The 26,861-nt window shown below is 33.8% G+C and overlaps 1 protein-coding gene across 1 annotated transcript in view; it reads left to right on the forward strand.

Moving 5' to 3' along the window:
* Positions 1-26,798, forward strand: part of PCDH7 (protocadherin 7) — a 257,350-nt gene extending 230,552 nt beyond the window's left edge. The window contains exon 4 of the mRNA XM_042812868.1: positions 22,636-26,798. Within this exon, the coding sequence (XP_042668802.1) occupies positions 22,636-23,015 (380 nt within the window). The 3' untranslated portion in view covers positions 23,016-26,798. The remainder of the gene's footprint in view (positions 1-22,635) is intronic.
* Positions 26,799-26,861: the final 63 nt, after the last annotated feature.

Below are 26,861 nucleotides of genomic sequence, written 5' to 3' on the forward strand. Positions count from 1 at the left end.
AAAGAGCTTGTGAGTACTGGTGAATGGCAAGCTGGACAAAAGCTGGCAATGTGCCCTCACAGCCAAAAGCCAACCGTGTCCTGGGCTGCATCAAAAGAAGTGTGGCCAGAAGGGTGAGGGAGGTGATCCTACTCCTCTACTCTGCATAGGTGAGACCTTACCTAGAGTACTGCCAGATATGGAGTCCTCAGCACAGGTGAGACATGGACCTGTTGTATTTCACCCAAAGGAGGACCATAAAAATGATCCAAGGGATTGAATGCCTTCCCTTTGAGCAAAGGCTGAGAGTTGTGGGTACTCATCCTGGAAAAGAGAGGGCTCCATGGACATCTGATAGCAACCTTTCAGTACCTAAATAGAGAGGGGCTACAAGAAAGAAGAGAACAGACCCTTTAGCAGAGTCATTTGTGTTAGGACAGGGGGAAATGGTTTCAAAATAAGACAGGAACTTTAGATTGAGTATAAGAAAAAAGTTCGTTACTATAAGGATAGTGAAGCACAGGAACAGGTTGCTCAAAGAGGTGGTGGATGCCCTGTCTTTGGAGACTTTCAGGATCAGGCTGGATCAGGCTCTGAGCAACCTGATCTAGCTGCATATGTTGCTGTTCATTGCAGAAGTGTTGGACTAGATGATCTTTAAGTGTCCCTTCCAACTCTAAGGATTCTATGATTCTATATACATAACGTGGTCACTTATTTACATATACTCCTAGCAGTATAGTGTCAGATTTGATCAGATTATTTTTCTCACTATTACTGTCCTGGTATTAACAGACCATTCTTTTGTATCATCAACTACTTACACATATGGCTGTAGCTGAAAGATAAAGGAAAATAAAAGCAAAACAACAGGAAAAAAAAAACAAACACACAAAAAACCAACATATAAAATCAGTCTTCTCCAGATGTTTTGATGTTGGCTATCAGGTATCACTAATTCTTTTTGGCAGGCATAATTCTAATTTGTATGAAAATCCAGATAGAAAGGAAAGTAATGTATTAGCTGAATTGGAGAAAATGTTCAGTCAATTATACTCCTGCAAGATTTATAAGAACTAAAGTGAGCTCAAATTTGAATTGTCAGAGGAAATTCTACATGCATTAACCACTCAGTAACATCCATCCCATGTATTTAATTATGTACTGGGTTCTAAACCACATCTCCAAAGCAGCGTAAAAAAGTTTTCCTAAACTACCATTCATAGACATTGCTGTCAATTATACATGTAAAGGACTTGTAGTTTTGAAGATGAGGACTTGCCAAGAGAACAAACATAATGTTAATACACCTTTATACTCTCCTGGCAATTCATACTGCGGTAAGATAGAACTCCCTCTATTGCCTTGTGTGTATAGCTAGTCAAGTGTTTCAAGTCATTTGAGGTTAACAGCTTGCATATGCACATCCCTGGATATTTGATATTATTTTACTTTATTAAGATTTAAAAAACAAAGAAAAACACACACACAAAAAAAACAAAAAATAAGAAAACGTAGTTTAGTACAGAAGTTAGAAGTGCTGTCTCTGGCGTGAATCTCAGTTTGATTCACAATAATATTACATACTTTTGTAACATAACTCCCATCAATTAGGAATTGTTAATGTTATAAAAGTAACATCAATTACTAATTAAAAAAAAAAAAGTGGATCAAAATGCATTTAAAACTATAAAAAGACAATTTTAAAAATACAAAGTTGCATTTATCTTCAAGGATCAAAATTTTAACTTCCGTATTTAATCTTCTTATATGCCCTATCAGGGGTACATGTGCCAGGAATATTTCAATTTTCAAGGAAATAGTTTGCAGCTTAAACCAAATTTATCTAACCCATTCTGTAAGATTTTTCTGTTTGCTTGCCTGTATAAACCTTGCTCCCTAAGAATACAGTGAAATGGTAATTCTATTTGCCGTGTTCTGGACACAATGGCAACAATACAAAATGTTTATTGGATTCAGAAGGCTGTGGCAGGGTCATACCTTTGCAGGATGTATATTTATGTCTATTTTAAATGAGTCCTCTTTGTTCAGTGATGGCCTACAAAGGCAGAGTGGAGAGACAGCCACGATGTAAATATAAAATAGAGTAACTTTAGGTTTTCCCAGAGGTTATGTTATAGGTGCAGACATTTGAAGGTGAGTAGATTAAAGACAAAATAGAAAAATATTAAGGCATTTGTTCAGCATGTTCAAGCTGCGAGCGAGTCCTCATGGTTTGAGGGAAAGAAGGACAGAGGACAGAAAGAAAACTGTCTACTCTTTGACACAGACCAGATGGGTTTGTCTGCAATTTTTGGGCTAGAAATAAAAATTAAAAAATATTAAAAATAAAAAATTAAATAAAAATTAAAAATGATAAAAAGAAAAAATTATTAAATAGAAATCTATTATACTATTTCTGGAGATTTGTTATTTTTGTTTTGTTTTGTTTTACATTCATCTGTGTGCTCACCATTTCCTACTGATATTACATTTAAACAATAAAAAACTTATTTTATTCTACTGTGGGCAAATGGTGTAGCGGTAGCATTCGTTTGTCAAGTATATCTCACCAATTGCAGATACCGATCCATTTTATTTCATTTACAAACCTGTGTGTAAAAACATGTTGCTGTGAATTCTGCCTTCCAAAGCATTTTAAGTAGCTACTTATTAAGGTTTAATTTGAGAGGCTCCTGTGCCTAATAAGGTTTCCATTTAGAATCTAAGCTTTGAGCTTTATAAAAGCTACGTGGTCTACATGTAAACACTTTGCAAATTGCATCTGAATAACAGGCAGGGACACACATTAGAAACTGCCAGAATTGTGTTTGTTGTGGCTGCCCTGCTAGCTGCTGCTTGAACAGCTGAAGTAGAAATATATTGATCGGCCAGTGCCAGCTGAAGCAAAAAATATGCCAACGTAGAGAAAAGTTAGAAATAAACACTAAAAATGAGTTTCTAGGATGTGTGTGTATGTGCTGGTAGGGAGGCAAGACAGCCATTTAATTTGTGATCATGAAAAAAATGTTTGCTTGTGATTTGATACAGAAATACAATTCAGAGTGTTGGACTGAGGATCTGCCGGATAATAATACTCTGCGTTGTGTTACAGAATCACAGATTCTGGTACATCATTGTAAATACAACATTGCTTGAAAGTTCATTGCATTTGGACAATGTAATGTGTTGCTAAAGCATTATACTGCAATACAGATTGCTTCATATGAGATAATAGCGCAGGAAGGTGTATGTGGTTGTGTAATTGTTTTATTTAGAAAATATCCATGGGAACAATCATCTGAGACTGCAACGTCTGGCATACTATCTGAAGAATATCTATTTAAATGAGAAAAATTCTTAATGGCTATTTATGGATTGAAAACTTCTAGTAGCTTTTGTCCAACTGTTGAGTTTTGCTATTTGGTGGGAAACTGCATGTTTGCGTTTACTTGATCTAAGCAGATTATGTTTTACTCAGATAAACTGAAAATAATCAAATATATGTTAATAATCACTAACAAATATTAGTGTGTTTTTTGGTAAAGTCTTAAGGAAATTAGAAGTAATAATAAAAAAACCCTTAGATTCTGTTGGTTTTTAATTAAGTATTTTATGGATCGGTTTCTAAGTAGGCTCATAACATGCCTTTCCTAAACAGAGATCTGGACATGGGATATTGATATTTGGATATGAGTATAGTAAAATTGTAATAGGGCTTTTAGGCTAAGCAGCAATCAAAGTGCCTTTCCCACTTGCTTTTCTGTTTTGTTTTTCCTTTGTTTTTGTTGTTGTTGTTTGTTTTGCACTAAGTAGTAGAGAAAAACATTAGAAAAAGATATACGATTCTATTGTCTGTTTCACGAACTATTTAAGTAGCACGTCACACAATAAAGAAAAAAAAAGGCATAAAAACAGGGAAAAAAGCAATTAAAATTTGAAAGAAGAAATCAAGAAGATACTTGAAATGTTCTAAAGATCTTTTTTTTTTTTTTTTTTTTTTTTTTTTTTTCCTGGAAATGAAGCTGCACCTATCAGTTTAATCTTGTTTGAACTTATTGGTTAATTCAGGGAAATAAAGTACAGTTGATTCTTTTTCAGCTATGATAATTCTTTAGAAGAAAGAAAATCTTCATGAAGTAAAGACGACTATTAAGTAGGAAATGAGGATTCTTCAACATGTATACCTCTTTGATAATATAGGTTTTTCAGTTTTCTAAGTAATGGCAGAGCGAAGTTGTGATTTAAAATGCATTAGAAGATATCTGTTGGGTAAAATAGGCATCACAGATGTGGTAAAAATCTCTTAATGACAGCAGGAATTACATTTCCAAGCAAACACAAATGCTTATGACTCTACTACTCTTCTATTACAAGAAGGGAAATGGAATGTGTACCTCCAATGACCTTGTAGGAGTAAGGGAAGGAAGAGTAAGGTATTTAAAATATAAGTTTACTAGTATTTATAATAAACTCAATAATGTTTGAGCTTAAAATGTTTTCCAGTGATGCATTTTAATCTTGCTTCTAGGAGAAGAAAAATCTTCAACAAACACATTCAATAACTGTCTGGAAGATCGTAATGTTACCTTCTGGCCAGAGAAAGAGTCTAAGTGTTTTGTTGACCTGTTTTTTTTAAAAAATTATTATTATTACTATTAAATAAATACTGATATTGCAATCCTTGCAGGTAAATGAATTAATGATGGTTATGGATGCTTAAATGTGCATCATGACTCTTGTTATTAAATTCTTCCTGACAAATACTTTTCTCTGAAGAGCTGAAGTCACAAAACTCTTAATGTAATTTATGTAGCTAACTAATGGGAAATATTCAATGAGTATCAACTTAGTCCAACTGCTTCTGAAACTCTTGTAACTCTTATTCAACCATGAGACATTGATTAGCTTCAGAGACTAGGGATAAGCTAACAAAAGTAGAGAGTGACTGGAATAGGAGAGGAACTGCTTTCGAGCCTTCGTGACTAATGTAGAGCCTCCAGGGGCCTTCAAAATATCAGGCATGGTTCATGAAATAAAAAGTTGGCCAAACAAATGGCTACCGTTCATTGTATTACTTTTAGATCACGATAATAAGTGAATGACTGCACTTATTTCCTCATAGCAATCACATCTTAGAATAATATGCAAGAGTTTCATTTGTGAAATTATGGAAACAAACCAATTCGAAATTCACATAGAAACAGTGTCAATATTCCTGCTCAGGCTGACAGATGTCTAATCAGTTGTCATCTTATCTTTACTTTAAAAGACTTCATTGCAGGATATTGAATATTTTGTAAGGGAAGGTGATGGCTATGGACTTAATGCTATTAATCTGTTGAGAACAAGGTGGTAAAAAGCAAAGTTCTATGAGGGTCAAAGACTTTATTAATACACAGCTGAATTTAACCATCTCTTATTTTGATTTGTTACTGAAAGTGTCATACCAGTTAATTAATTTAAATAAGTACTTGATATTGAGTCCTAGAGAAATTGTTGATTGTTATTGTAGCTCCAAATGCAGTGTTTGCTTTAGAGTTTAATTAACAGCATTATGATTTATGTCATAGAAGAGCTTCAGGCCTTGCCATTTTCAAACAAAAGAACTTAGCACTCCTTTGACAGTATTGGTGCCAGACAGAGCTTTTATGAGTAGTTCACACAGCCAAATAGAAGAAACCAAGAGTATTATTTTGGCTCTGAAAGTGGGATTTAGACATATGTGCCTAGGAAACAGGTTCAGAAAGCTAATCTTTTAGTAGCTACCTTACTCTGATTTTATTTTGAGTCATCAATTTACCTATGAACCTAGGTTAAGATTCAGAATTACAAAATGATTTTGTCTAGAAATCCATGCTCCGTTAACATCCAGAAACAAGGAAAAAAGTGCCATTAAGTTCGGGATGCTCCTAGAACATATGAATTCAGCCCATAGCTTAAAAGTAGAATAGAAACACAGATGTTTTTATTCAAATGCAGCCATTAGAAGTTGTTAAGTGCTGTACTGAACCTAAGGTGATTAACATCCAGAGCATTCATATTTTTCTGGTGAGATTCATCATCATCTCGATATCTGTGCACTGTGAAACCACTGTCATGAGCTAACAGAAAGGGGGAGGAGACTCTTGACTATACCCTGTTAGGCATTCAGTTGACACAGATATCTGCCATCTGAAATCTGACCACAGACCCTTTTCTCACCTTTCAGAAGAAAGCTTATCATTCAACTAGAGGGTCAGAGTGAAAAAAAGGTTGGTATTAAAATCTCTTTTCTGGGATACAAATTCTGTACTGAGATTAAGCTAAACCTACACATATTTTGCCTGAGCAGTTTCTATTTTAGTAGTCTTTACTGATAATTTGTATATCAGAATATTTTCATGATAGAACTATGATTTGTTTCAAATCTGGAATGATAAAATCAAAATCAGAATCAGTACTGAAGATCATGGCAAATAGTATAATTAAAAAGGTAATACTAATGCAAACTAATGTCACAAATTTCTTGTTCCATAAGATATATGGATACAGCTTTAAAAATATGATATATAAGTTCTACTTAAAATTGGTTTGCATAGAAGAGCTCAGAAGGCATGTACTTTTAGAACAAATTAAACATTTCCAATAATGTCTCTCTGACTTTTCACAGACAAATAAGCAAGTCTGAAAAGGTCTGCTTTTGTTTGAAACTGCTCTACTCTATATTTAAACATTTCCACACAAGCTCTTCTCTGTATGGGAAAAAAAAAAAAAAAAAAAAAAAAAGAAAAGAAAAGAAAAGAAAAAAAAGAAAAGAAAAGAATAGTTCTTTTCACTTCTTTGATCTCTGATCAATGTATTCATTTTTATAATATGGGAAATTCAAAATATGCGTTTTAGTGAAATCGTACTTGGTCAGTGAAATAACTTTTTTTAATTAAATTTGTGCAGTTACTGATAGTAAATAATTCATTTGGGAAGTTAGTGTGAAGGGCTGTTTTCAAATTAGTCTCCACTCACGTCAAGTTTATGTGTGTGTCTGTTACAAGCTACGAGATGTTAACATGTTCTGCATATCAAAATGTATGAGGTAGAATCCTTATGATGTTTCAATTATTTCAGTTCTCTTTAGAAAATTTTTTGTTGTTGTTTAATGGAGACCAGAATGGCAGTGCAAATGCTTTGCTGTATTGGATACCTGATAGATTTTCATGAAATAAGCTGACGTATAGTTATTATTAAAAATTCTCTTTTTAAACCAGGTATACAGGACTATGTGGACTTAAGTTGTTTAGCATTTCATTTGATGAAAAACAGAATATTAAGCATGAAAGAGGTAATTATACTTTTTGAAATAACTGGCTTACTGTCTGGGAGAGCTATTCAAAGCATAATGTAAATTACATTATAATTGCGTATCTCCTCTTAAGTTAAATTTGATTACCTCTAAACTTTTATTTTCTTTATCACTTTTTAAAAAATGCCCTTCTGATATTCATCAGTCCTGTTCCAACAGCAAGTAGATATATATAACTTGCTGTTTGTATTCTTAACAGGATGGAATATAGTATACGTAAGCTAAAAAAAATTACAGCAGATATTTGTTTTCTTGAAAACTGATTTTGCTTACAGATTATAGACTGAGTTATTTGCAGTATTACTCCCTGATAAAGGGATTATTTTGCATTTGTATTACAGCCATCCTTTTGAACCCTGTATTAAAATCAACAAATCACTACAATTTCAAAAGTCAGTTTTGTGAATAAAACTGGAACTTATTTTGCTTCATCAGACTAGGTTTCTGGATTAGTGAGTTTTTAGGGATTTAGCCCCTTGGCTCCAGAGTTAGATTCGTATTTATTGATACTTGCATTGATATAATTCTCATAAATTAGTGCACCTTGTTTTCTTAATAATCATTTGCTTATATTTTTATTTGATAGAATTGTTTCAGTCTTGAAGTGCAGATCAAGAGATGACAAAATCATCCCATTTTTCAAAGTCATAATTTATTAAATCACTAAGTAATAAACTGAAGACATTTTTTAAATAGTGAAAGCAAGTGCTACTGAGTGTGAAACAGAATACAAAGATCAGAAAATGCATCTTCCCAACTCTTTAACATCCTTTAGCTTCCGACTGTTTATTCGAGCAACCTGAAACAGCCTCTTCTCTATGAAATAAATTATGCTGTCTCAGTGTAGTCTCTACAAAAGTTTCTTTCTCTGCATCACCTATAATTCTGGTGTTTTGGAGGCAGGAACACAGTTTTCCCTCTGAGATAAACATATTTCTCTCAACTAAGCAAGTGTAGTTGCACTTAAGAAAGGAGAACTCTTCCTCTAAAGAGTTCCACTTGACCTATTGTTCACCAGCCAGAAGAGCACACATACTGAGCAGCTTTATACTGTTGAACTGAATATATATTATATGGTATTCATATAGCAAACTAGAAACAAGCACTTATATTTCTATTATGGTGTTTCATTGTCTCTGTCTTTGTAATGTTAATGGCATAGATGCAGTAAAATATAGTAACAATTTTGATATCATCTTTAATTTACTTGTGTGAGGAAGATCTCTTATCTTTTTCAACACAGAAATTATCTGTGATTTAGGTAGACTGTTGGTGTCAATGCCTTGCCAAAGGAGAATTGCATAAATCTTAATATCCTTTATTATATGTAACATGTAAAACACATAAATCTCAAGGGATGTAATCTTGCTTTCATGTTCAATTGAAATTGTCAGATGCTGTCTTTGCAACAGACCTACATCACACAGAACATTCATTTCAGATTTCTGACATGCCATTATCTTTATTTTATTATTTTGAACTTCTTATTGATTGCAAATCCTAATTCAGATTAAACCAGCTGCGTGAACACAAATATTATAAACTAACTAGAAGAATTATTATTCCAAAGCATTGGATCAGAATTCTTTTTTGTTATTCCAGAAGAAGATATAATTATTTTCAAATAGTTTTGGCTAGAAGCAAGGCATTTAGTTTTGAACAATCTGTAAAACATATTAAATTCATGGAATCACCTGGAGACAGACATAGATACTATAATCTCTTGAAATTTAGTTGGTACAACATCTCTACAGTGACTTTTAAACGTGTGGTTTTATGATGTGATGTCACTCATAAAAGTGAAGAAACATGTTTCTTTAATCTTTTTTGGATGGATTGACCCTCTTTTTTTCATAAGAAGCAAATCAAATATATGCAGCTATTCTAGTAAATGACTTTGATGCAGATTTATACATTTACTTAGAGATTTAGTTTTTAAATAGAAGAGTTTTGCAAATCTTTATTATCCTTTGACAATTATTTGGCCAATAGTTGCACTTGTCTAATGTTATCTGTAGAGAAAGAGGGATATGTGTGCTTGAGACAATAAATCTGAGGGTGAGGAAAAACATTTATAGTAAGTACTGAACTGTGTCAAAAATGAGATAACAGATTTTATCTGGGAATGATTGACATGAGAATTAAAAGTGTAGAAAATATGATAAAAATTCAGCCTATTAAGTCTGATTCCTTAAAGTAAAATAAAGGAGACGTGTCTTTCACAGACATTTTTTGAAGCACAGAAATTGTTTAAAGGGCATCCTAATTTAGCCAGTTCACAAAGCTATCTGTGATGGCAGGAAAAGATTTTTTTCTTGAAATGCATGCTCTCTCTCCCAGTAGCCATTCAGAGCCTTTTGTCTATTTACATTCATTATTGTTGCTGTAAGAACAGTGCTGTTTTTCATTATTTCATTGGCATGAGAAGCCCTGATTCAGTTTTGCTGTCAATTTTGACCTCTTGTATCCTCTCTACTTTCACTGATGAAAAGCATTAGTAAACAGAAACAGAGAAAACCTCATAAAATACTTTTGCAGCTGCACAAAATCAGTTGTGCATCAGTTGTAATAAAACTCAGGACACAGGCATTTATACTTCATATCTATGTAGGATATAGCATGCACTGAGACTTCGTTCTGCTGTTTATTGCAATCCCACATATTTAGTCAGTTTTCACATACCTGATAAGAAAGGGATTTAAGAATATGCATAAATCTTAAAAAAAAGAAGTCTAACAAAAATTAGAATCTTCAAAATACCTTCACGCAAAAAGAAGAGTGAAATTGATGTTAATTTTAATGTTGATAAGTATTTTGTGTTAAAATGTTCTGAGGAACATTAATTATTCCAGTTCCTTTCTTACCACTATAATTCAAATGTAAACAGATTATTTTTAGTTTTACCTAGTCAGTCACTCATTTGTTATTTAAAATAGAGTAAATCTGTGTGTGGCAATATAGGCTATGAGTCCAATTAAATTAACTAACTTTAATAAACTATTCATGAGTATTCATCACTGTGGACTGCAAGTTTATTCACTATGTTTAATGGATCAAAATCAGAGGTACTATTTTTACCAAGGGACATCAAATATGACCATCAACACTCTTCTCACTCCTTGACCAAGAAATAACTAGATATGATTCCTAGTTTCTGGTAGGACTTCAGGAAGATTCCATTCTTTTTAATAATTCTCCTGAAATTATTATTGCATAAATCTAAAAACAGTGGTTGTTCAGGGGCCTGATATTTGGACACAGTTTTTTTCATCTTGAAACTTACTTAAAATTTGGCCTAAGTAAAAGCCATTTAAACTATCTAATGGTCAATGTGTCACATGAAAAAATTAGTAGTACTCTACTGAACAGTGCTTTATGTTCACAACTACCACAGTCTCAACTGACATCTCTTTTATAATCTTGGAAAGAAATCAGAGATACAAAACACTGTGCAGGGAACCTTATTTTTCCTGAATATTTTCCTTTTTGGGAAACTATATTCTAAATGACCGAGAAGGAATGTTCCTGGGCAGAATATGCAATGTGTGATCTAATATGTTTGTACTCCCCATTGTGATGGCAATAGAAAGCAGTTTCATAAAAGAAAAACAGTACATTTGTTAAAAAATTGTTTGAAATAATCACCAAAGCCTCCAGTTTACTTCCTCATTTACGTATTTGTCTATCAAGTTAGATAAGAACTGCAGACTGTGTAATATTCCTGTCTGATTCAGTCTGACAAATATCTTTTCATCCTTTAATTTTTTTGTTCTCTGCCCACTTCCTGTATTTGACACTTTAATTACTAGATTGCCATGTTTTGTTCAAATTTTCAGAGTAACCATTACTGGTTACTCTGGCCACTGCAGCTGATACTGAATAGATTAGCAGAAAGGAGACCATAGATTCATACTGAACATAATCAAGAAGATTGCATTATTTTCTGGTACTGTAATCAAGATATACATATAATACCCTAATCTCTTCAATAAGCTATGAAGCAGTAGTCCAAAATATACGTACTGTGTTTCCTCAGAATTCTGGAGATGTCACAAATTGAGGAATAACAATATTTTGTGAGACTTAAACTTATTTAATTTTAGGAATGAATGCATATACCAGCATCTAGACTAAGTGAAAACTTACTAATTTTAATTTGTGTTGGAGAATGCAAAAGAGAAATTGCAATACTAAATGCTCTCAAACCAAGAGAATGGATTAATTAAAGAGTGCTTCCAGTAGAGTCATTCCTGATAGAAATGATTCCTTCTCTACTTTGTGGCTAGGAAGTATCTCACATTTTGGAGGAATATCTCAAAGGATCTGTAGGGGAATAGAGTTCAACTGTCTAGTCAAGGGTTAAGGAATTCTGAAGAAAATCTTAACTAGTATCTGGTGAAGCAACCAAAAACTTAGCAAGTTCATCTAAGGAATGAGTGAGTTCTTGGCTAATACACTGATTTAAATACTACAGTTCACCAAGACTCAATTCCACTTCTAAGTTAAAAATTTTACTTCACCTCCTCTAGCTGATGAATTAAATTCTGTAGATTACTCAAGGTCAAAGCAAGGGTTCATATGCACTACAGGCTTCATTATATTCCCACTCCCACTAGAAGGATTGATTGAGATTGCTTTTTCTCAGAGCTCTAGGCCTACATTTGCAAGTAAAACTTGATTTTTCTCTTCCCTGTTTTTGTTTCAGTCAGACCTTTTCTATCCATTAGCTAAATAATCCAAATAAAAATGCATGTTATGCTTTTCCATTCTATAGTGAAATAAAGTGATACTTCTCTCTAATTTTTTTTTTTAGCATCACTATAATGCAAGTGTATGATTACAGTCCATCTACCGTACATGCATAAGGGGAATTAGTGCTGTGCTTAATTACTAATGGACTATAACCCAGATTAATCTGTCATAAGTGTGTAACCATTCTGAGCTGATGTTTGTAATTAATTCACTAGCAGTAATCTGCACACACAGCTCAAAAATCAATAAAAAATTAATGAAAATAAATCCCTTTGAGCAGGACATAAATCATATTGAGAGATTCATTATCTTTCTCTATTTGTCTCTCTATGTTCTGAGGTGTGAATATTTTTCCACATGCTTGCTATTAAGAAAGAAAGAGGGAAGAAAAGCTGTTCCCTCTCCCCTGCATCATCAGTAAGAAAAATTAGGACTTACAAAAAACATGAATTAATCAGTAAAAAATAATAAAAAATAATAAAAAAATATGAATCAATAAAAAAAAAATTTCAGTCTTACTAAGGTGAGCATTATTTAGGAATGAATTTTACCCCTTCTTAGTTAAAAAATGTGAGTTACAGAATAATTGATATAAACATCAGAACGACACTGGCTCAGACCACTGAGATGCAATAAAAGCTATGACTCAATAACTAGTTAATCAGAAAAATATTTCATTTTTATGTGAAAGGCAAAAACATTACCATTTTCACCTAAATTGTACGACTTTGTACTGTGCTTTAGGAAGATTAGTTTAAGGAAGATAAAGCAGTACATGTTATGAAATTTATTTCATTTCTTCTTCATTTCTTTAGACAAAAAGAAAAATGTGCATTAATATAAGTCTATTTTTATTTCTATTTTTAGCATTTATGTGGATCATGCATCTTTGATCTCTGCTAAAGTACTGAAAATACATTCTTTGTACTTTTCAATTCAATTGAATTTGGTTTGGTATCTTAGCTATTTTTAATATTATTGCTTAAAATTACAAATTTGTTTATTTTTAAGAGAAATATGTATGGTATAAACAGATAAGTGAATATTTTTTTTCCATTGTGTGAGATAAGGTTCTGTTATTATGACATAAAAGCCTAAATAGAGCTTCCTGTGGCAGATGTTTTCTTCATTTTATAACACAACTTCTTTTTGATGGTTGCTAAAAAGACAAGTAGTCACAAGATATTTGTTTCTGCTTCATGCTGAGCTCTACATTATTTAGAGAATCATTTGCATGCAGAGCACTGAGAATTTTAAGTTCCCCCTCCTCGCTTTAGAAAATAATGCAATATAAATTAAAAGAGCTTTAGCTTTAACTTTGAGGGTCTGTGACTTACAAAAAAAAGGAGTAATTCAATTTTTTATGAAAAAAGTCACTAATATTTAACATATGATATTATATAATGTTTTGCTCTGTATGTGCAGGAGTTAAATAGGACTCAGAATATAGCAATGTATTGCTATAGGAAGCAGAACTGTATAAATTCAGGAATACAGTGGTCTTATTAAGACAATCAGTTCAAGTAAGTACCTTGTGCAGAACCGTATAAGACAAAAGGAACTCATTGAAAGTTATGAAAGTGTGAAAACATTGTATTCAAGCAAAACTTCATTTCAGTTTGAATTCTTGTCCACGGTCATAACGGATTCAGTTTTGTCTTTCTTTCCTCTCATTTGTTATGATAAATAGTTATACAGCCATGAGTGAGGATGTATATGTATATTTCTTTTCAATTACTCAATTACAAAGCTTTTAACCTATATATTCATCTTTCAGTACAGATGCTGAGTATTCTCTGAGATAGCTGTGAAATATCCTTGAGATACAATAGTATTCAACATCTTTTGAGGTTTTTGAATGGGTAAAATGCATTTGTTATTACCCTCTACAAACAGTAGTAACTCCCAAATGAAGTTTCCTTACGGATGGGCATAAATTGCAGTGAAATGAAAAATCATGTAACCTTCCTTATCTCTCTTGTAGCAAAACCACTACAGGTTTTCCCTACCTGGTGTCCATTCCTAATAAAGAAAATGAAGTATAAAATAATACCAAGAAATAAAATGAAGTGGTGGCATATTATAAATGCTTAGATAAGGTAATAATGGCTGCTAGATAGGTACTCTTTCCTCCAAGCTCCTGCGGTCCCATCATTTCGGTATGATTATCAAGGAAATTATGTTGACTTTTGAGTGCTGATCAGACTTGAGTCATCTTTAAAAGAGCTGACATTCTAATTGCTCTGTGAATTGTTTCAGCTCAAAGTTTGTTAAACACTGACATGTTTTACTGAAAAAAAATAAAGGTATGTAATTTGACATGGTGGCAGATTAATACTTCGGCATCAGATTGGCAGAACAATTACACAGTTTACAAGTATTCTACATCTTAATGTCTGTGCTACTTCAAGAAGCCATGCAGAATCCTACTTTTCTGAAAGATACATTGCCATTTCAATGATAGCAATAAGTCAGGCTATTAAAGACTTAAAGGGATTATGAGGCTTGCAACAATTACATGTAAATCAAGAAAATTAAAATCTAGGGAATTTAAGTTCAGAATGGTGTATTTTGTATACATAAGCTTGTACTTCTTAACTCTCATTCATTATACATAGGCTATTGGTCTTCTGAAACAAAAGGAAATAACAAAGCCACAACTATAAGATAAAAACAAATTAAATGAGAGAAGACAATGTGTTTCTGGTATGCTTTCTTTTGTTTTACCATGTTATCAAGTAATGAAATTAGTATTTCTCTAGAATTCATTATTTTGAATTTGATTTCCATTACTGTATGCAATCTACATTATGATTCTATACTGACAACCAGTTGATTAATATGACTTTGGCCTGTAACAGAACAACTTGGGTTTTTCTGTTAAAAAAAAAAAAAAAAAAAAAAGGAAATCTTATAAGAAGAAAATGATCTTGAAATTTTCTGCTTTAGAGAGTCCCATTAAACCATTTTCAGGTTTAATGGGTGTCAGAACATTGTTGTTTTTGATTTTTCTTTTTGCTAACATTACTAACTTCATTACTAACTTTTTCATTGTGTATTCATTCAATTAACTCATATGTTAAATGGTAATTTATTCATTTCATTCATCTAAAATTTTGAGGAGAAACAACTATAGAGGTTGAGACCAAAGTAGATAAGTGGTAGTAATCATATTAACAGAACTGCAGTGCTGAAGGGAGCATTTAGAGGTCATTTTGTGTATTCATCCTTTCCCAAGGTAGGATTAGCTGATTAGGAGTTTATGCTACCCTTGGGAGAAGTTTGTCTAGCCATTCTTAAAACTCTCCCAATGGTGGAAAGTCTGTAACCTTCCATCACTATATTTATCCTCAAAGGTTTTTCATTTATTTATTTAAATATTATTTCCAACCTGATTTGTCACACAAAATAGATTTTTCCCAGTCTTACTTTACTATATATGTCTTTTTGGTACATGAGAAGTGCTGTTTTCTCCTTAAAGCACATTCTTACTCTGGCTAATTTTCTCTCATTCATTTAGAAGGAAGAATACAAATGTTAAATAATCAGTTACTTGTCTTATTGTAATGCTTTATTTATTTATTTATTTAAATTTGTTTAAGTGATAAAGGACAAAGAATTTCACATTTGTTTTGAAAATTCACCTATGCTCACTTAAAATCAGCTAAATACTTGGACTTTCGGAATGCTACTGCATTGAGTCTTGCTGGTCTTGGAACTGTTTATAGAATACTTAGGGTATAAGATACACACCACATTTCAAGTAAAGGACTTTAAATTCTCATTTTCATTCCGCGATCCTTTTTCCTTACGTATCAAAAGAATAAAAAGGTTCAGAATTCACTTTGTATCCTATCATCGTACCTCCTTTCACTGTGTTACTCATTCAATTAATATACATTTAAACCTTTCTGGACTCTGAAATATTTCTTGAGGACTGAAAAGCATTTCAGAATTCTGCATAATATAGATGAAATTATTTTGTCCAAAAGCAATTAATATATTAATTACTTCAGTGCAATTGGCATGTTTCAAACAGTGGATCTATGTTTGACTTTATTCTGGAGGACTGTTCAGAGATAGCATGCGCTGTCTCTGCAGCACATGATAATGCCACATTCGGAATGACAGCAGTCCAAGCCTTGGGGCACTAAATGCTTCTTGAGATATGTTCAATTGCTGTTTAACTGCATTTAGCCTAAGGTGCAGAGAAAGAAGTCGTTGATGCCTTCAAACACGTTTAAGTGTTTTAATAGTGTCTTGGCTTGTCAGAATTTACCACAGCACTAACAGAGAGCAGTTCCTGAATTACTGCAATTAGGAGGCAGGAATTTCAAAGAGCCAGTACTGCAGTAGCTCTCTGTAGTTCAGTGCTTTTTTCTCCTTAAAACATGAATTCCTACAATGTGCACCTTCTCTTCTGCATCATTGTTCTCTGATCATGTAATCTATACTAGTGATGGTTTAAGAGCTCTATTGTTGCTCCAATCATGCATCTCATAAAACAAATAGCTATTTAACATAAAAGCTATGAAATGTAAATTCATAAATGAACTCCTGTTTAATTATAATAGCTTTAAAATAGCTTTTAATTATGAAAGCTTTAAAATAGTTTTGGTGGTGTTCCACTTGAATATTTTGTGTGGCACTCTGAATGTAATGTATTTGTGTACCTAGCCTAGGAATATGTGGGGTAAAAACTGACACATCCAAACTACAATGTCTGTTCTTTATAGTCAGTAGCTATTCCTTTTTTCACCGTAGATTCAAACTGAACAGGTATTCTTCACAGACCTTCAATAACTGGAAACATGCAGGGGAGTAGCAGCAAAAGTCTGTGTGCAGTCATTGATTTGTAATAGATACAATTCAGCACACCATCTAACAGTGACTCTTCAGATCACATGGACCAAACTGTGTGGTTTTAAAGTACTTTAATACTACTGTACAATTATGTAACCTTTCCAGTGATGTACTCCAGAAAAAGTCTACAACTAGGAACACTTTCTTGGTGCTTAGTTAGGGTCTTGGGAATGTTAGGGTTTTGTAGATGGATAGGGAGTGACTACTGCTCTGAAGAGATTTATATCTCCAGGGTCAGTAAATGGAACAGAACTTTAGACTACTTGGGTCGTACACTGGTGCCATAGCCAGCGTGAGTGTACAACTGATTAATTCTGCAGTATGTATATTGTCGTGGTTTTGTGTTTTTTGGTTTTCAGTATTCTACATCATAACATCATGTAGTGCACTGAGAGTTAAAGTGTTAGTGCTCCAATTCCAGGTACCTGTCCCTATACATTGCGGAAGTCATGGGATCTGGCCGCTCCAGGTGGGGCAGTCTTACTGCCTTGCAGTAGGTGCTGGAGGGTGCTTTCTTACCTGTAACAAGCTTTTCATGTTTGACCAAGTCTCAGGAAGTCTCTCTCTCTCCTATTCTATTTTATTTATTAGTCTCAATTTCAATTAGATTGTATTATATTGTGTTATCTTGCATTCTGATATCATAGTTAGTAAAATAAGTTTTCCTCCACAGATCGTTGCCCAGCCCCCGTCTCCCTATCCCTTTTCCCTTTTCCTTCCCATTTTCTGGGGCAGGGGGGGGAAGGAAGGCGCAGGGGCCTACTGCCCCCCTGTCATGGGCATAGATTGATCTAGTATACATTAAATCACATAATTTATAACATTCTCATTGACTACTGTATTCATAATACTTTGTCCTTGTTCACATACATTGACCTTCTTCGGTATGGAATGGGAAGAGAGAAAATAATAGAAAATTGTTTGGGTGGAGTATTTTAGTTGCTAGTTTTTTGGGATTAAACTGTCAATGATCATTGTGTTTCAGCACTGCCATGCTAGATGCCTTCAATTTATTTTTTTTTCTTTTATAACAAGCAATCCTTCCAGTCCTTAAGCAACAGCCAGATACGATCAATAGAAACATGATCATACATATAAATAACCCCTTTCATTTACATGCTTTCATACAGAGCTTTATGGAAAATTTCTCAGAAATTAGCAATTGATTTTTGAAGAGCTGTTGAATCCATAGTAAATTTTATTTTATTTTTAAATGATAATTATCATCTAACACTGCAAATTTTTTGGTGCAATCTTATATGAGATGCAATAAGGAAGTAAATTTTGGCCCTCCTCGTCTGTGGGACCCTGTAATCAATGTTCTCCATTCTTTTAAAGCTGAAGTCTGAACAGATACAAGTGAAATTTGATTTCTGTATACTCACTTTCAAAGGTAACTTTTTCTGTAGAGTGTTTAAATTTGAATATTCTATGTAAAACTTTTAAAAACTAAATTCAAAATCTGTAAATGTATATATGATGAAAAATACCATCCTTCCAGGTTTATTTTCTATAAAATTTCTTAATAACTGGCATTTAAACTGTGAATTTGAATCAGTTTCAAGATAGATAACTGTTTTAGAAATCTGTTATTCTCTTCTTTGCTGATTTGCCAACTCTGATAACAAGTTCTTTGCTGTATCTTATTCTGTTATATTTGTCAGCTAGCAGGGTGATTGCTACTGAAGTGTCTATCTTTTAAAATGATGAGTACTTAAAAATCACATTATTTAGATATATGTTCAGATGCAATATATTCTAGAGGAGAAAACTTTTTTTTCCTCTCAGACTCAGAGATTGCTCACGACCCTGGTTAGATAATATGAAAACAGACACTAAAGGTCACTAGTCTGCAAAAGGTCAATCTGTTCAGAGATTTAGTAAAAGTACATTTAATTACTTTGTAGTTAAAGTGGTGCGGTGTTTTATTCATAATGAAGGTTAAATCTCTGTTATCTACTGAAGTGCATAAGGGGTACCCTGGTCTTCATCTGACTAGTTTAGGTATTTCTAATAGTTTAGTCATGAAAGCAAAGACAGAAATGACAGAAAATATTTACTTCTACCCCACACTTCACCACCAAATGTTGAAGTTATATCCATCTTTTAAACAGAAGAGCAGACAAGTTTCATTAGCATGTTAGATTAAATGTGTGCTATCTTGAATTAAGCTCTTAAAACAGTGGACCAGAAGACTACATTAACTGTATGTGCCAAATGCTAATTAAAGGATTTGTTAGAGGAAAATGTATCTCACAGGATTCAGTAGTCCACAGGAGGCAAGGCTGCTGCAGCTTAATGTCTGCAGGTTCAACAAGTAGCAAAGCTGAGGATGTGTTCCCAGCAGGCATGTGCACAGAGCACTGTATGCCACGTATAGACACAGCTAGACACACAGAGCAACTCTAAAACACATGGGACTAATGGACTTATCCTACTCCTCTCTCTTGCTGGACAGCATAGGAGATCGGTAGTGAGTAGGAGTGTGTACATGTGTAAATAATGCATCCATATATATTACACGTATATACACACATTCACTATAAAGATTCACTGTATTCAATCTGGAGAAGAGAAGGCTCCGTGGACACTTTATAACAACCTTTCAGTTTCAAAAGGGGCTATAATAAAGAAGGGGGTATACTTTTTTGCAAAGTCTTGTAGTAGAACAAGGAAAAATGGTTTCAAAATAAAAGACAGGAGCTTTAGGCTGGGTATATGAAAAAAAATTGTTACAGAAAGGCGTTAGAATAGGTTGCACAGAGAGGTGGTAGTTGACCTGATATTCAAGGTCAGGCTGGATGGGGCTCTGAGTAACTTGATCTAACTGTAGGCTGTTGCTGGGAAGCTGGACTAGATGGCTTTTAGAGGTGCCTTCCAACTCAAACAATTCTATGATGCTCTGATTCTATATACAATATACTGTAAATATATATACTATATATATATCCAACTTTATATATATATGTATTTAAATTTGGATTATATACATTTATATATTCTGGGATTATATGTATATATATATATATTTCTGCTTCTTCCTCCTTCCCTCAACCCCTTTTTCCACCTTTGTTCCTTCCCGTAAATATTCCATACAATCCCCAATTGCTTTTCTCCTGCATCCCATATTGTGTCCTAAATCCCATGACAGCAATCCTGCCTAGACTGAAAGGTGATCAGGATATCAGCTGCTGATGACTCATGGCCATTGGCTTCATTCCCAGACAACAGGGCAGATGGCTCTGCTGGAACAGCCCTGGGAGGGGCCCTGACAAAGTGGTTGTTCCTCAGGAGTCCTTGATTTGGATTCTCATCTGCCACTGCACATCCCTGTGCTTCACTGAGCCTAGACAGTGGCCCCTGTTATGAATCTGGGAATATTCTGGGAGAGTATTTGTTTTCCTCCTCCTTCCAGTTTGTCTGAGGTCCTTTGTAGGTATGCAGATTAGTTTTATCTGAAAAAATAACAGGGTGAATGAGCCACATGCTGACTTACAGGTTATTGCTTGATGAAGCAGTGCATTGCACTGTAAAGCTGAATTTCACAAGATGTTTCATGCTTCACTTTACAATAAAGGATTCTGCATTTGTCCAGAAGTAAATATGGGATACAGTACAATGCAGGATGGTAAACTTTCATGTGTATGATTCGATAGTGTGGGGTGGATTTTTAGCAACCCGAGTGTTGCTGGTTTAAGGCCTATTTGCCTTAAAAAAAGAAACCTTCAAATATTGTGAGACGTTACCAGTTTCAAGCTAAACCAACAAACAAAAAAAGTAACAGCAACATTTTTCAATTAACACACGCTCATGTTTTAAATAAAGGTCAAACAATTGTCTTATGAAGTATTTGTTTATATTCTTCCAGAGCAATAACTTAATAGTGGTTGCAAGCATAATGTTTAATGGCTATTGTTCAGAAATAAAGTGTCAGTTGAAGACCTTATAGAGGTTTAGGTGGAAAGTTGTTTTGCTTTCTCTTAGAAAGATCAGAAGAGTTTTCTTGTTTAAAAATCAAAGCACATTAGATATAGCTTAGCAGTTAATTATGCATTTTACCTTTAAGGCATGACAGAATACTATTAGATTTAGCAGACTGAATTCAGTGATGCATTGAAATATGAAATATCGCACAGTGTTCAGCATGCTATAGAAATATTGTCAACTGTTCATAAAAAATAATAGGCCTTTTTTTTTTTTTTTTTTTACAATTTTGCAACAAATTTTTAAATAAAGAAATAGCTAAATTCATGAATGAATTAGGAAGAGTTGAATGTAAATCCAACTTCCAAGAGCTGTTGGAGATTTATCAGGATTAAATCTGCAGATGCTGAAATGAAACATGAGTTCTCTGCTAGCATCTAGTGTAAATATTTTAAATCAAATGAAAGGGAAAGGATTTTATTTTTTTGAAATAAACCTCGGGAATGTCTTTATTTCTTTTTCTATAAACTAGGAATTTATACAAATGTCATACTTGGAATTGTCAGTGTTTCAGAGGGCTACTTGGCAGCAAAAATCAAAGAAAAAAATAGGCAAGCTTCAAGGAATAAAATTAAGACTCAATATACTTTTGGTCGACTGTTAAAATTACAGTTCCCACAAATTTGGGTGGGGTACTGCGAAGGTAAAAAGTGGCTGCCTTCCATATGAAGTTCCTTATTATTTATTTCTATGAAGCTCCTTACTCCTTTTTGACTTTTTTTTTTTTTTTTTTTAATATAAAAGAAACCTAGAAGTTGCAGCATATAAGTTTTAATATGTGAAAGTCATATAAAATACACTGTAAAATTAAATTTACCTTTTGATTTTTCTTCTTTGTTAACTTTATTCATCTTGTTACTTTGTAGGCAACTTTACTTATATCTCATAAATCATAAAGTAAGGTAAAGTGAAGAAAAGAAAAAATTTCAGCATCCTATCCAGTCCTCAAAATAAGTGCACTCAAAATAAGTGATCTAGAACAGGACACCTTTTAACACAGCACATCACATGAAAAATATCAGTGTACTCTTTCAGGCAGCATTCAGATTCTCCCTACCTCTCTACATTGCATACACAGCACATATAACAGCATTACCTGTATATGTTGGATTACACTTATAACCAACCACAGTTTCTTTGTATGCTCCTACTAATCACTGACTGTAGCACTCATCCTGTGTCCTAACAATAAATACCATGTTGTGAGAAATACATCCAGAGATTTACCTTGTGTTAAAATTGAGTCTTATTGTCAATAGCAGATCTGCTCACATGCCAAAAGTTAAGAATGTTCATAAGAGTTTGCAGGTTCTGGAGCTTTATTCTACTTTCATGCAAGTTACATAAAAATCAAAGAAAGCTATTTTTAATAATCGCAAAGAAATTGGCAGCACAGAATTAAGTGCTTGGTTGACTCTCCTAGACAGCAAAAATCATTCAGTAACTAATGCCAAATTTGACTTTGCTTTTGAGATTGATTGACAAACATAGGAACTGAGTTAATATTTTTACTTTTCAGTTCTTAATATTCAAGTTAAACTACCGATATTCTTTTGGCGTATGGGCACATGCAGTATAAAAGAAGATATTGCTAAGGAACTTGTTACAACATTCTTATTAAGGCTTCTAAAAATAACTTTTTTAGATTTAAGGATTCTCAGTTTCACTGGAAGACATTGCAGTATTCATTTGTAAAGGCAATTCTATTTTACTTTCAGATTCAAGGCCTCTGCCAGATGTAGCCCTGACAGGGAAGTGTACCCGAGAATGTGATGAATATGGCCACTCGGACTCCTGCTGGATGCCAGTTCGCACTTCTCCTGAAAGAAAGCAGAAGAGCCAGCCAAAACTCTCCACTTTCATGCCTGTTGATGAACGGGGCAGTCAGGAAAAGCTGGCCAATGGAGAAGCTTCCCTCATGGGTGATCGCAACAGAAACCTCCTTAACAAAAAGTTGACCTCATCCTATGAGACCTTCAGCGCCGCTAGTTTCAGCAAGAAAGAAGAAGGCAATCCAGAAGATATCCCCCTTACACAGACAGGGGAATATAAGCCATCTCCTGTCAATACTCTAACTAGAAGAGAAGTTTACCTGTAAGCTAAAAAGCAGCAACAAATTTCTTTTATGTTGTGAGCAAGAAAAGGGGCAAAAGTCTTAAAAGCAAAACAATTTTAATAAAAATATGAAACAAAAAGAGGAGGCCACCAAAGAGACATAAGCTCTGCTTGCCACTTCTGCCTCCATAGCAGGCATTTAACTATATGGTCTGCCTGACTATACTGTACAATGTAGAAAATGTTGTTACTTGCATGTCAAATCCCCCCTCACCAATTTTTATTTTCCTAAATCTATGGTTGCAAACTCCTCCCATAGTAATGAGCTTGATTAAAAAGGACACAACATGTTGTTTCTCCTCTGCAGAAGCATGAGTTAAGCCACTCATTTTTTCGATGGTCATCTGGCTTGTTGAGGATAACAGGTCAGGGAAAATGTATTCAAAGCATATCATCTAAATATTGCTGATCCCCACCAGGGACAATCCTTCAGAAACCGTACAGATATAAAGATAAATATAAAGGAATAATCATTAATAGGCACTTTGTGAAGACCACAGCTTTAATATTCTCACCTCTCAACTGACGCAGGATGCGACAGAGACACGTTCAGCTTGAGACTGCCGTCCAAAACATGGCAAACTTTCTTATGAATCATGAACTCTGGTTCTGTTTTATCCATAGAACAAATGTGTTCTAGCTGTGTCTCTTTCTCTCCTTCTCTCTCGTTCTCTGTAATGATTACTTCAATGTAAACACAATTAGTAACACATATACAGTAGCATAGTAATGATAAACTCTTGAAATCATTTTTTTTGGACAAGACTAACATTTAACTGGGAAGATAGTAATAACAAAAAGGCCAAAGATCACACTATGGATCAGGGGAACTGCTAAGTATTGGGGCTTGGCATAGAAAACTAATATACTCATGCACATGTACTCATAACACACCTTCAGTTACATTTGCACAGCAGCACGTTCTACAAGCCCAGATGACAATATTTTTTCCAATGCGGTTCAGTTGAATGCCTAAAGGAAATGATGTGGGTTTTTCTTTTTTTTGTGATATGTTGCAGCAGATGTTTCATATATGATACTGCCAATTCCAGGGAATTTCTGAAGTCAAAATTAAAAAATAGTAGTATTGCTAGAAGGCTGTGTTAGTGAGAATGCTTGGTAGGATGAAGGTGGGCAGTGTGGTGATACAATGACAAGAGAATATTACAACTCAAATATGAAGCCTTCCTTTCGGAGTACAAGGAGTGATTGCTGAGTCTTTTGTCATTGGTGTTGCAGATTGATTTGTATCAAACATGTAAGGTTTTCTTGAAACACTAGTGCATTAAAGCCAAGTGAAGTGCAATGCTAAACAGTGTCAAGACTCAGAACATTTAGGGTAGGTATTAAATAAACAGTGTGATATGATACTCACCTAGGGGGTCAAGATGAGTCAAAACGAATCCAAACTGTCTACAATATGCAAGAGCTCTGGGCTATAATGATTCTCACAATGAGTGCTTCAGGAAAGGAAGAGGAAATGAAACAGGTTTTTGTGCAATAAAAGCTACAAAATGTGCAGAACTTTAGCCAGTTTCTCTCTAGCTCATGCTGCAGTAATAATGACAAACAGCGCAGACATTCAGATGAAAGTGACAACTGAAGGACACAGCTGGAGAAGGGGAGAAGCGTTATAATCCCTGGCTGTTTCACCTGGCATTAAAGCATGGTTAGATGGCTCTCTAGATACTATAGTCATAATGTAGCTTTGGGTAGTTTTTTAAAAATAACCGTAAACAGCCTATAGTAGAGGTTGCTAAATCAATACAACTCATCACATTTATCTTTTGAATTCACTTGTCCATATAGTCGGTGATGCTGTTTCTGGCTGTTCCATTCTCTTCTCTTAAGTTTACTTTCTTCATGTAACATTAGTTTGTGTATAGCAGTAATGATGAATGGGCACATTTTAGAAAGAAAATCAAAGATTAATAATGATTGAACATTCTTATGTTTAATTATTTAAGTAATATGAAGACATGCAAACCAGTACTTCGTTATGAGACTGCATAGAGCAGTTACTGCTTTGTATAATCTGTAAGTATCTGTTTAAAAATGCTTCTAAAATGCTTATGTAATGTATACACATTTTTCTTGCACGTTTCAACAGAATACACAATTGCATAACAAATGCTGAACAGAATTTCTTTTGATAAATTTTTATTTAAAGTTACACACACAAAAGAAATAGGTAGGTTGGTTCAATATATTGTTAAACCCTTTGTCTACAATGCTAATAATACAGGTCATAGAAGACCTTCAGATTAAATGGATCAGCAGTCACTCACTGATTTTCGCACCACATTAAGACAGTCATTAAATACTTTACCTGTGAGCATCTCCTTAGAACTAAAATGGGTGTGAAAGAATTTTTTTAAATACTGTAAGTATTCACAACAATTCTAGTAGAACTAGCCACTATTAACATGCTGATTACTCTTCTGACCTGGCATGACACACAAATATACTTTGTGTTTGTATTTCTCTTTTTATTTTAAATATGTTAAATCTGGTACCACTCCATAAATAGAGTGCTTTTGTATAAAATAAATAAACTATAAAAAATAATTAGGGTGAATGCAAAATATGCAACTGTGCCTTTTATACCTGTTATTATGGTAGAGTGGTATTTGGGTTTGGACACTGAGGGATAAGGGGCTATTCCCAACCTTTTTGAACCTGTATATTTACCTGTTTATTTTCTGAGAAATTATAAATAATATATTTAAAAACAAGTCTTTTGCCAAACTCAGTTAATGGACCAGTCTTAAGCATTATTAACACAATGCTGTGGTTTCAGTATGTCTTGAAGGTTGTTTTGTTTGTTCATTTTTTGTTGTTGTTTTTCTAATTAATCTTTGTGGGGGGGTTGGGATTGTCTTCATTTGGTTTTTAATTCTGCAGCTTGGAGAACAACGATCAGTCTATACTATAGTTGTTTGGCAAGGTGTCACCAGTTCATGTTGCCAGGAAAACTGACAATTTTTTTTTTAATTGCTTTTAGCTGCCATCACATTTCAGTTGTACAGTATAGAAATCAACATTTTATTTCTTTCCATGGTAAACTCGAATGAGCTTTGCATGTGTTTTATGTTAGGGCGCCTTTATAGATTGATGCATTAATATATAACTTTATATGTATTAGAAAATTCAATAGCTTTGGTCTAAAATCTACTGCTCATTTTGGATCTCAGATCCAGTATGTTTATTCAATATGATTTCTGACTGGCCTGCTGCCTGAGTTTCAGGAAAAAAAAGGTAAACATTATTTTTATGTGGGGGAAGAATTTAAATGGGATTCAGATGATTGACTGAAAGGCTACCCTAGGAAGTTGTCAAGTAGGAAAGCAAAGAGTAGAGTTGAAGACCTGCCATAAGCACAGCTATCACCAAAAGCTTGTAAGAACTTAAACAATGAAATATTTTTCCTTTTCTTTCATTGGTGATAAATGTACAGTGTTTCCTTAAGGAATGAAGCAGATGAAATAGCAATAGAAATGAAATTCCATCAGTTAAGTATTATTGACTGAAAAGCAAGAAAGAAGACAATATGTACCAGCTACCTGGGGTATGCTTTCAGACAACTTCTTCCTAAATTTTAAAGCACTTGCATTCAGTGTGGTACGATCTGTTTGTAATATTAATCATTGACTATTGTTCTGCAACTTGGATGTTGATAGTGAAGCAGAGAACAATTTATCATTGTTTATTATGAATCACTATGCACGCAACTATGCTAAACATGGCAAAATGTATTAAACGCTAGTCCACCTCTATTTATGAAATATTTACATAATTTAATTTGTTTTTGTACAGTTTTATGTAAATA

The sequence above is a fragment of the Centrocercus urophasianus genome, unplaced genomic scaffold (assembly GCF_019232065.1).
Source record: "Centrocercus urophasianus isolate 14NV4802_14NV808 unplaced genomic scaffold, USGS_Curo_1.0 seq_13, whole genome shotgun sequence".
Classification (NCBI taxonomy): Eukaryota; Metazoa; Chordata; class Aves; order Galliformes; family Phasianidae; genus Centrocercus; species Centrocercus urophasianus.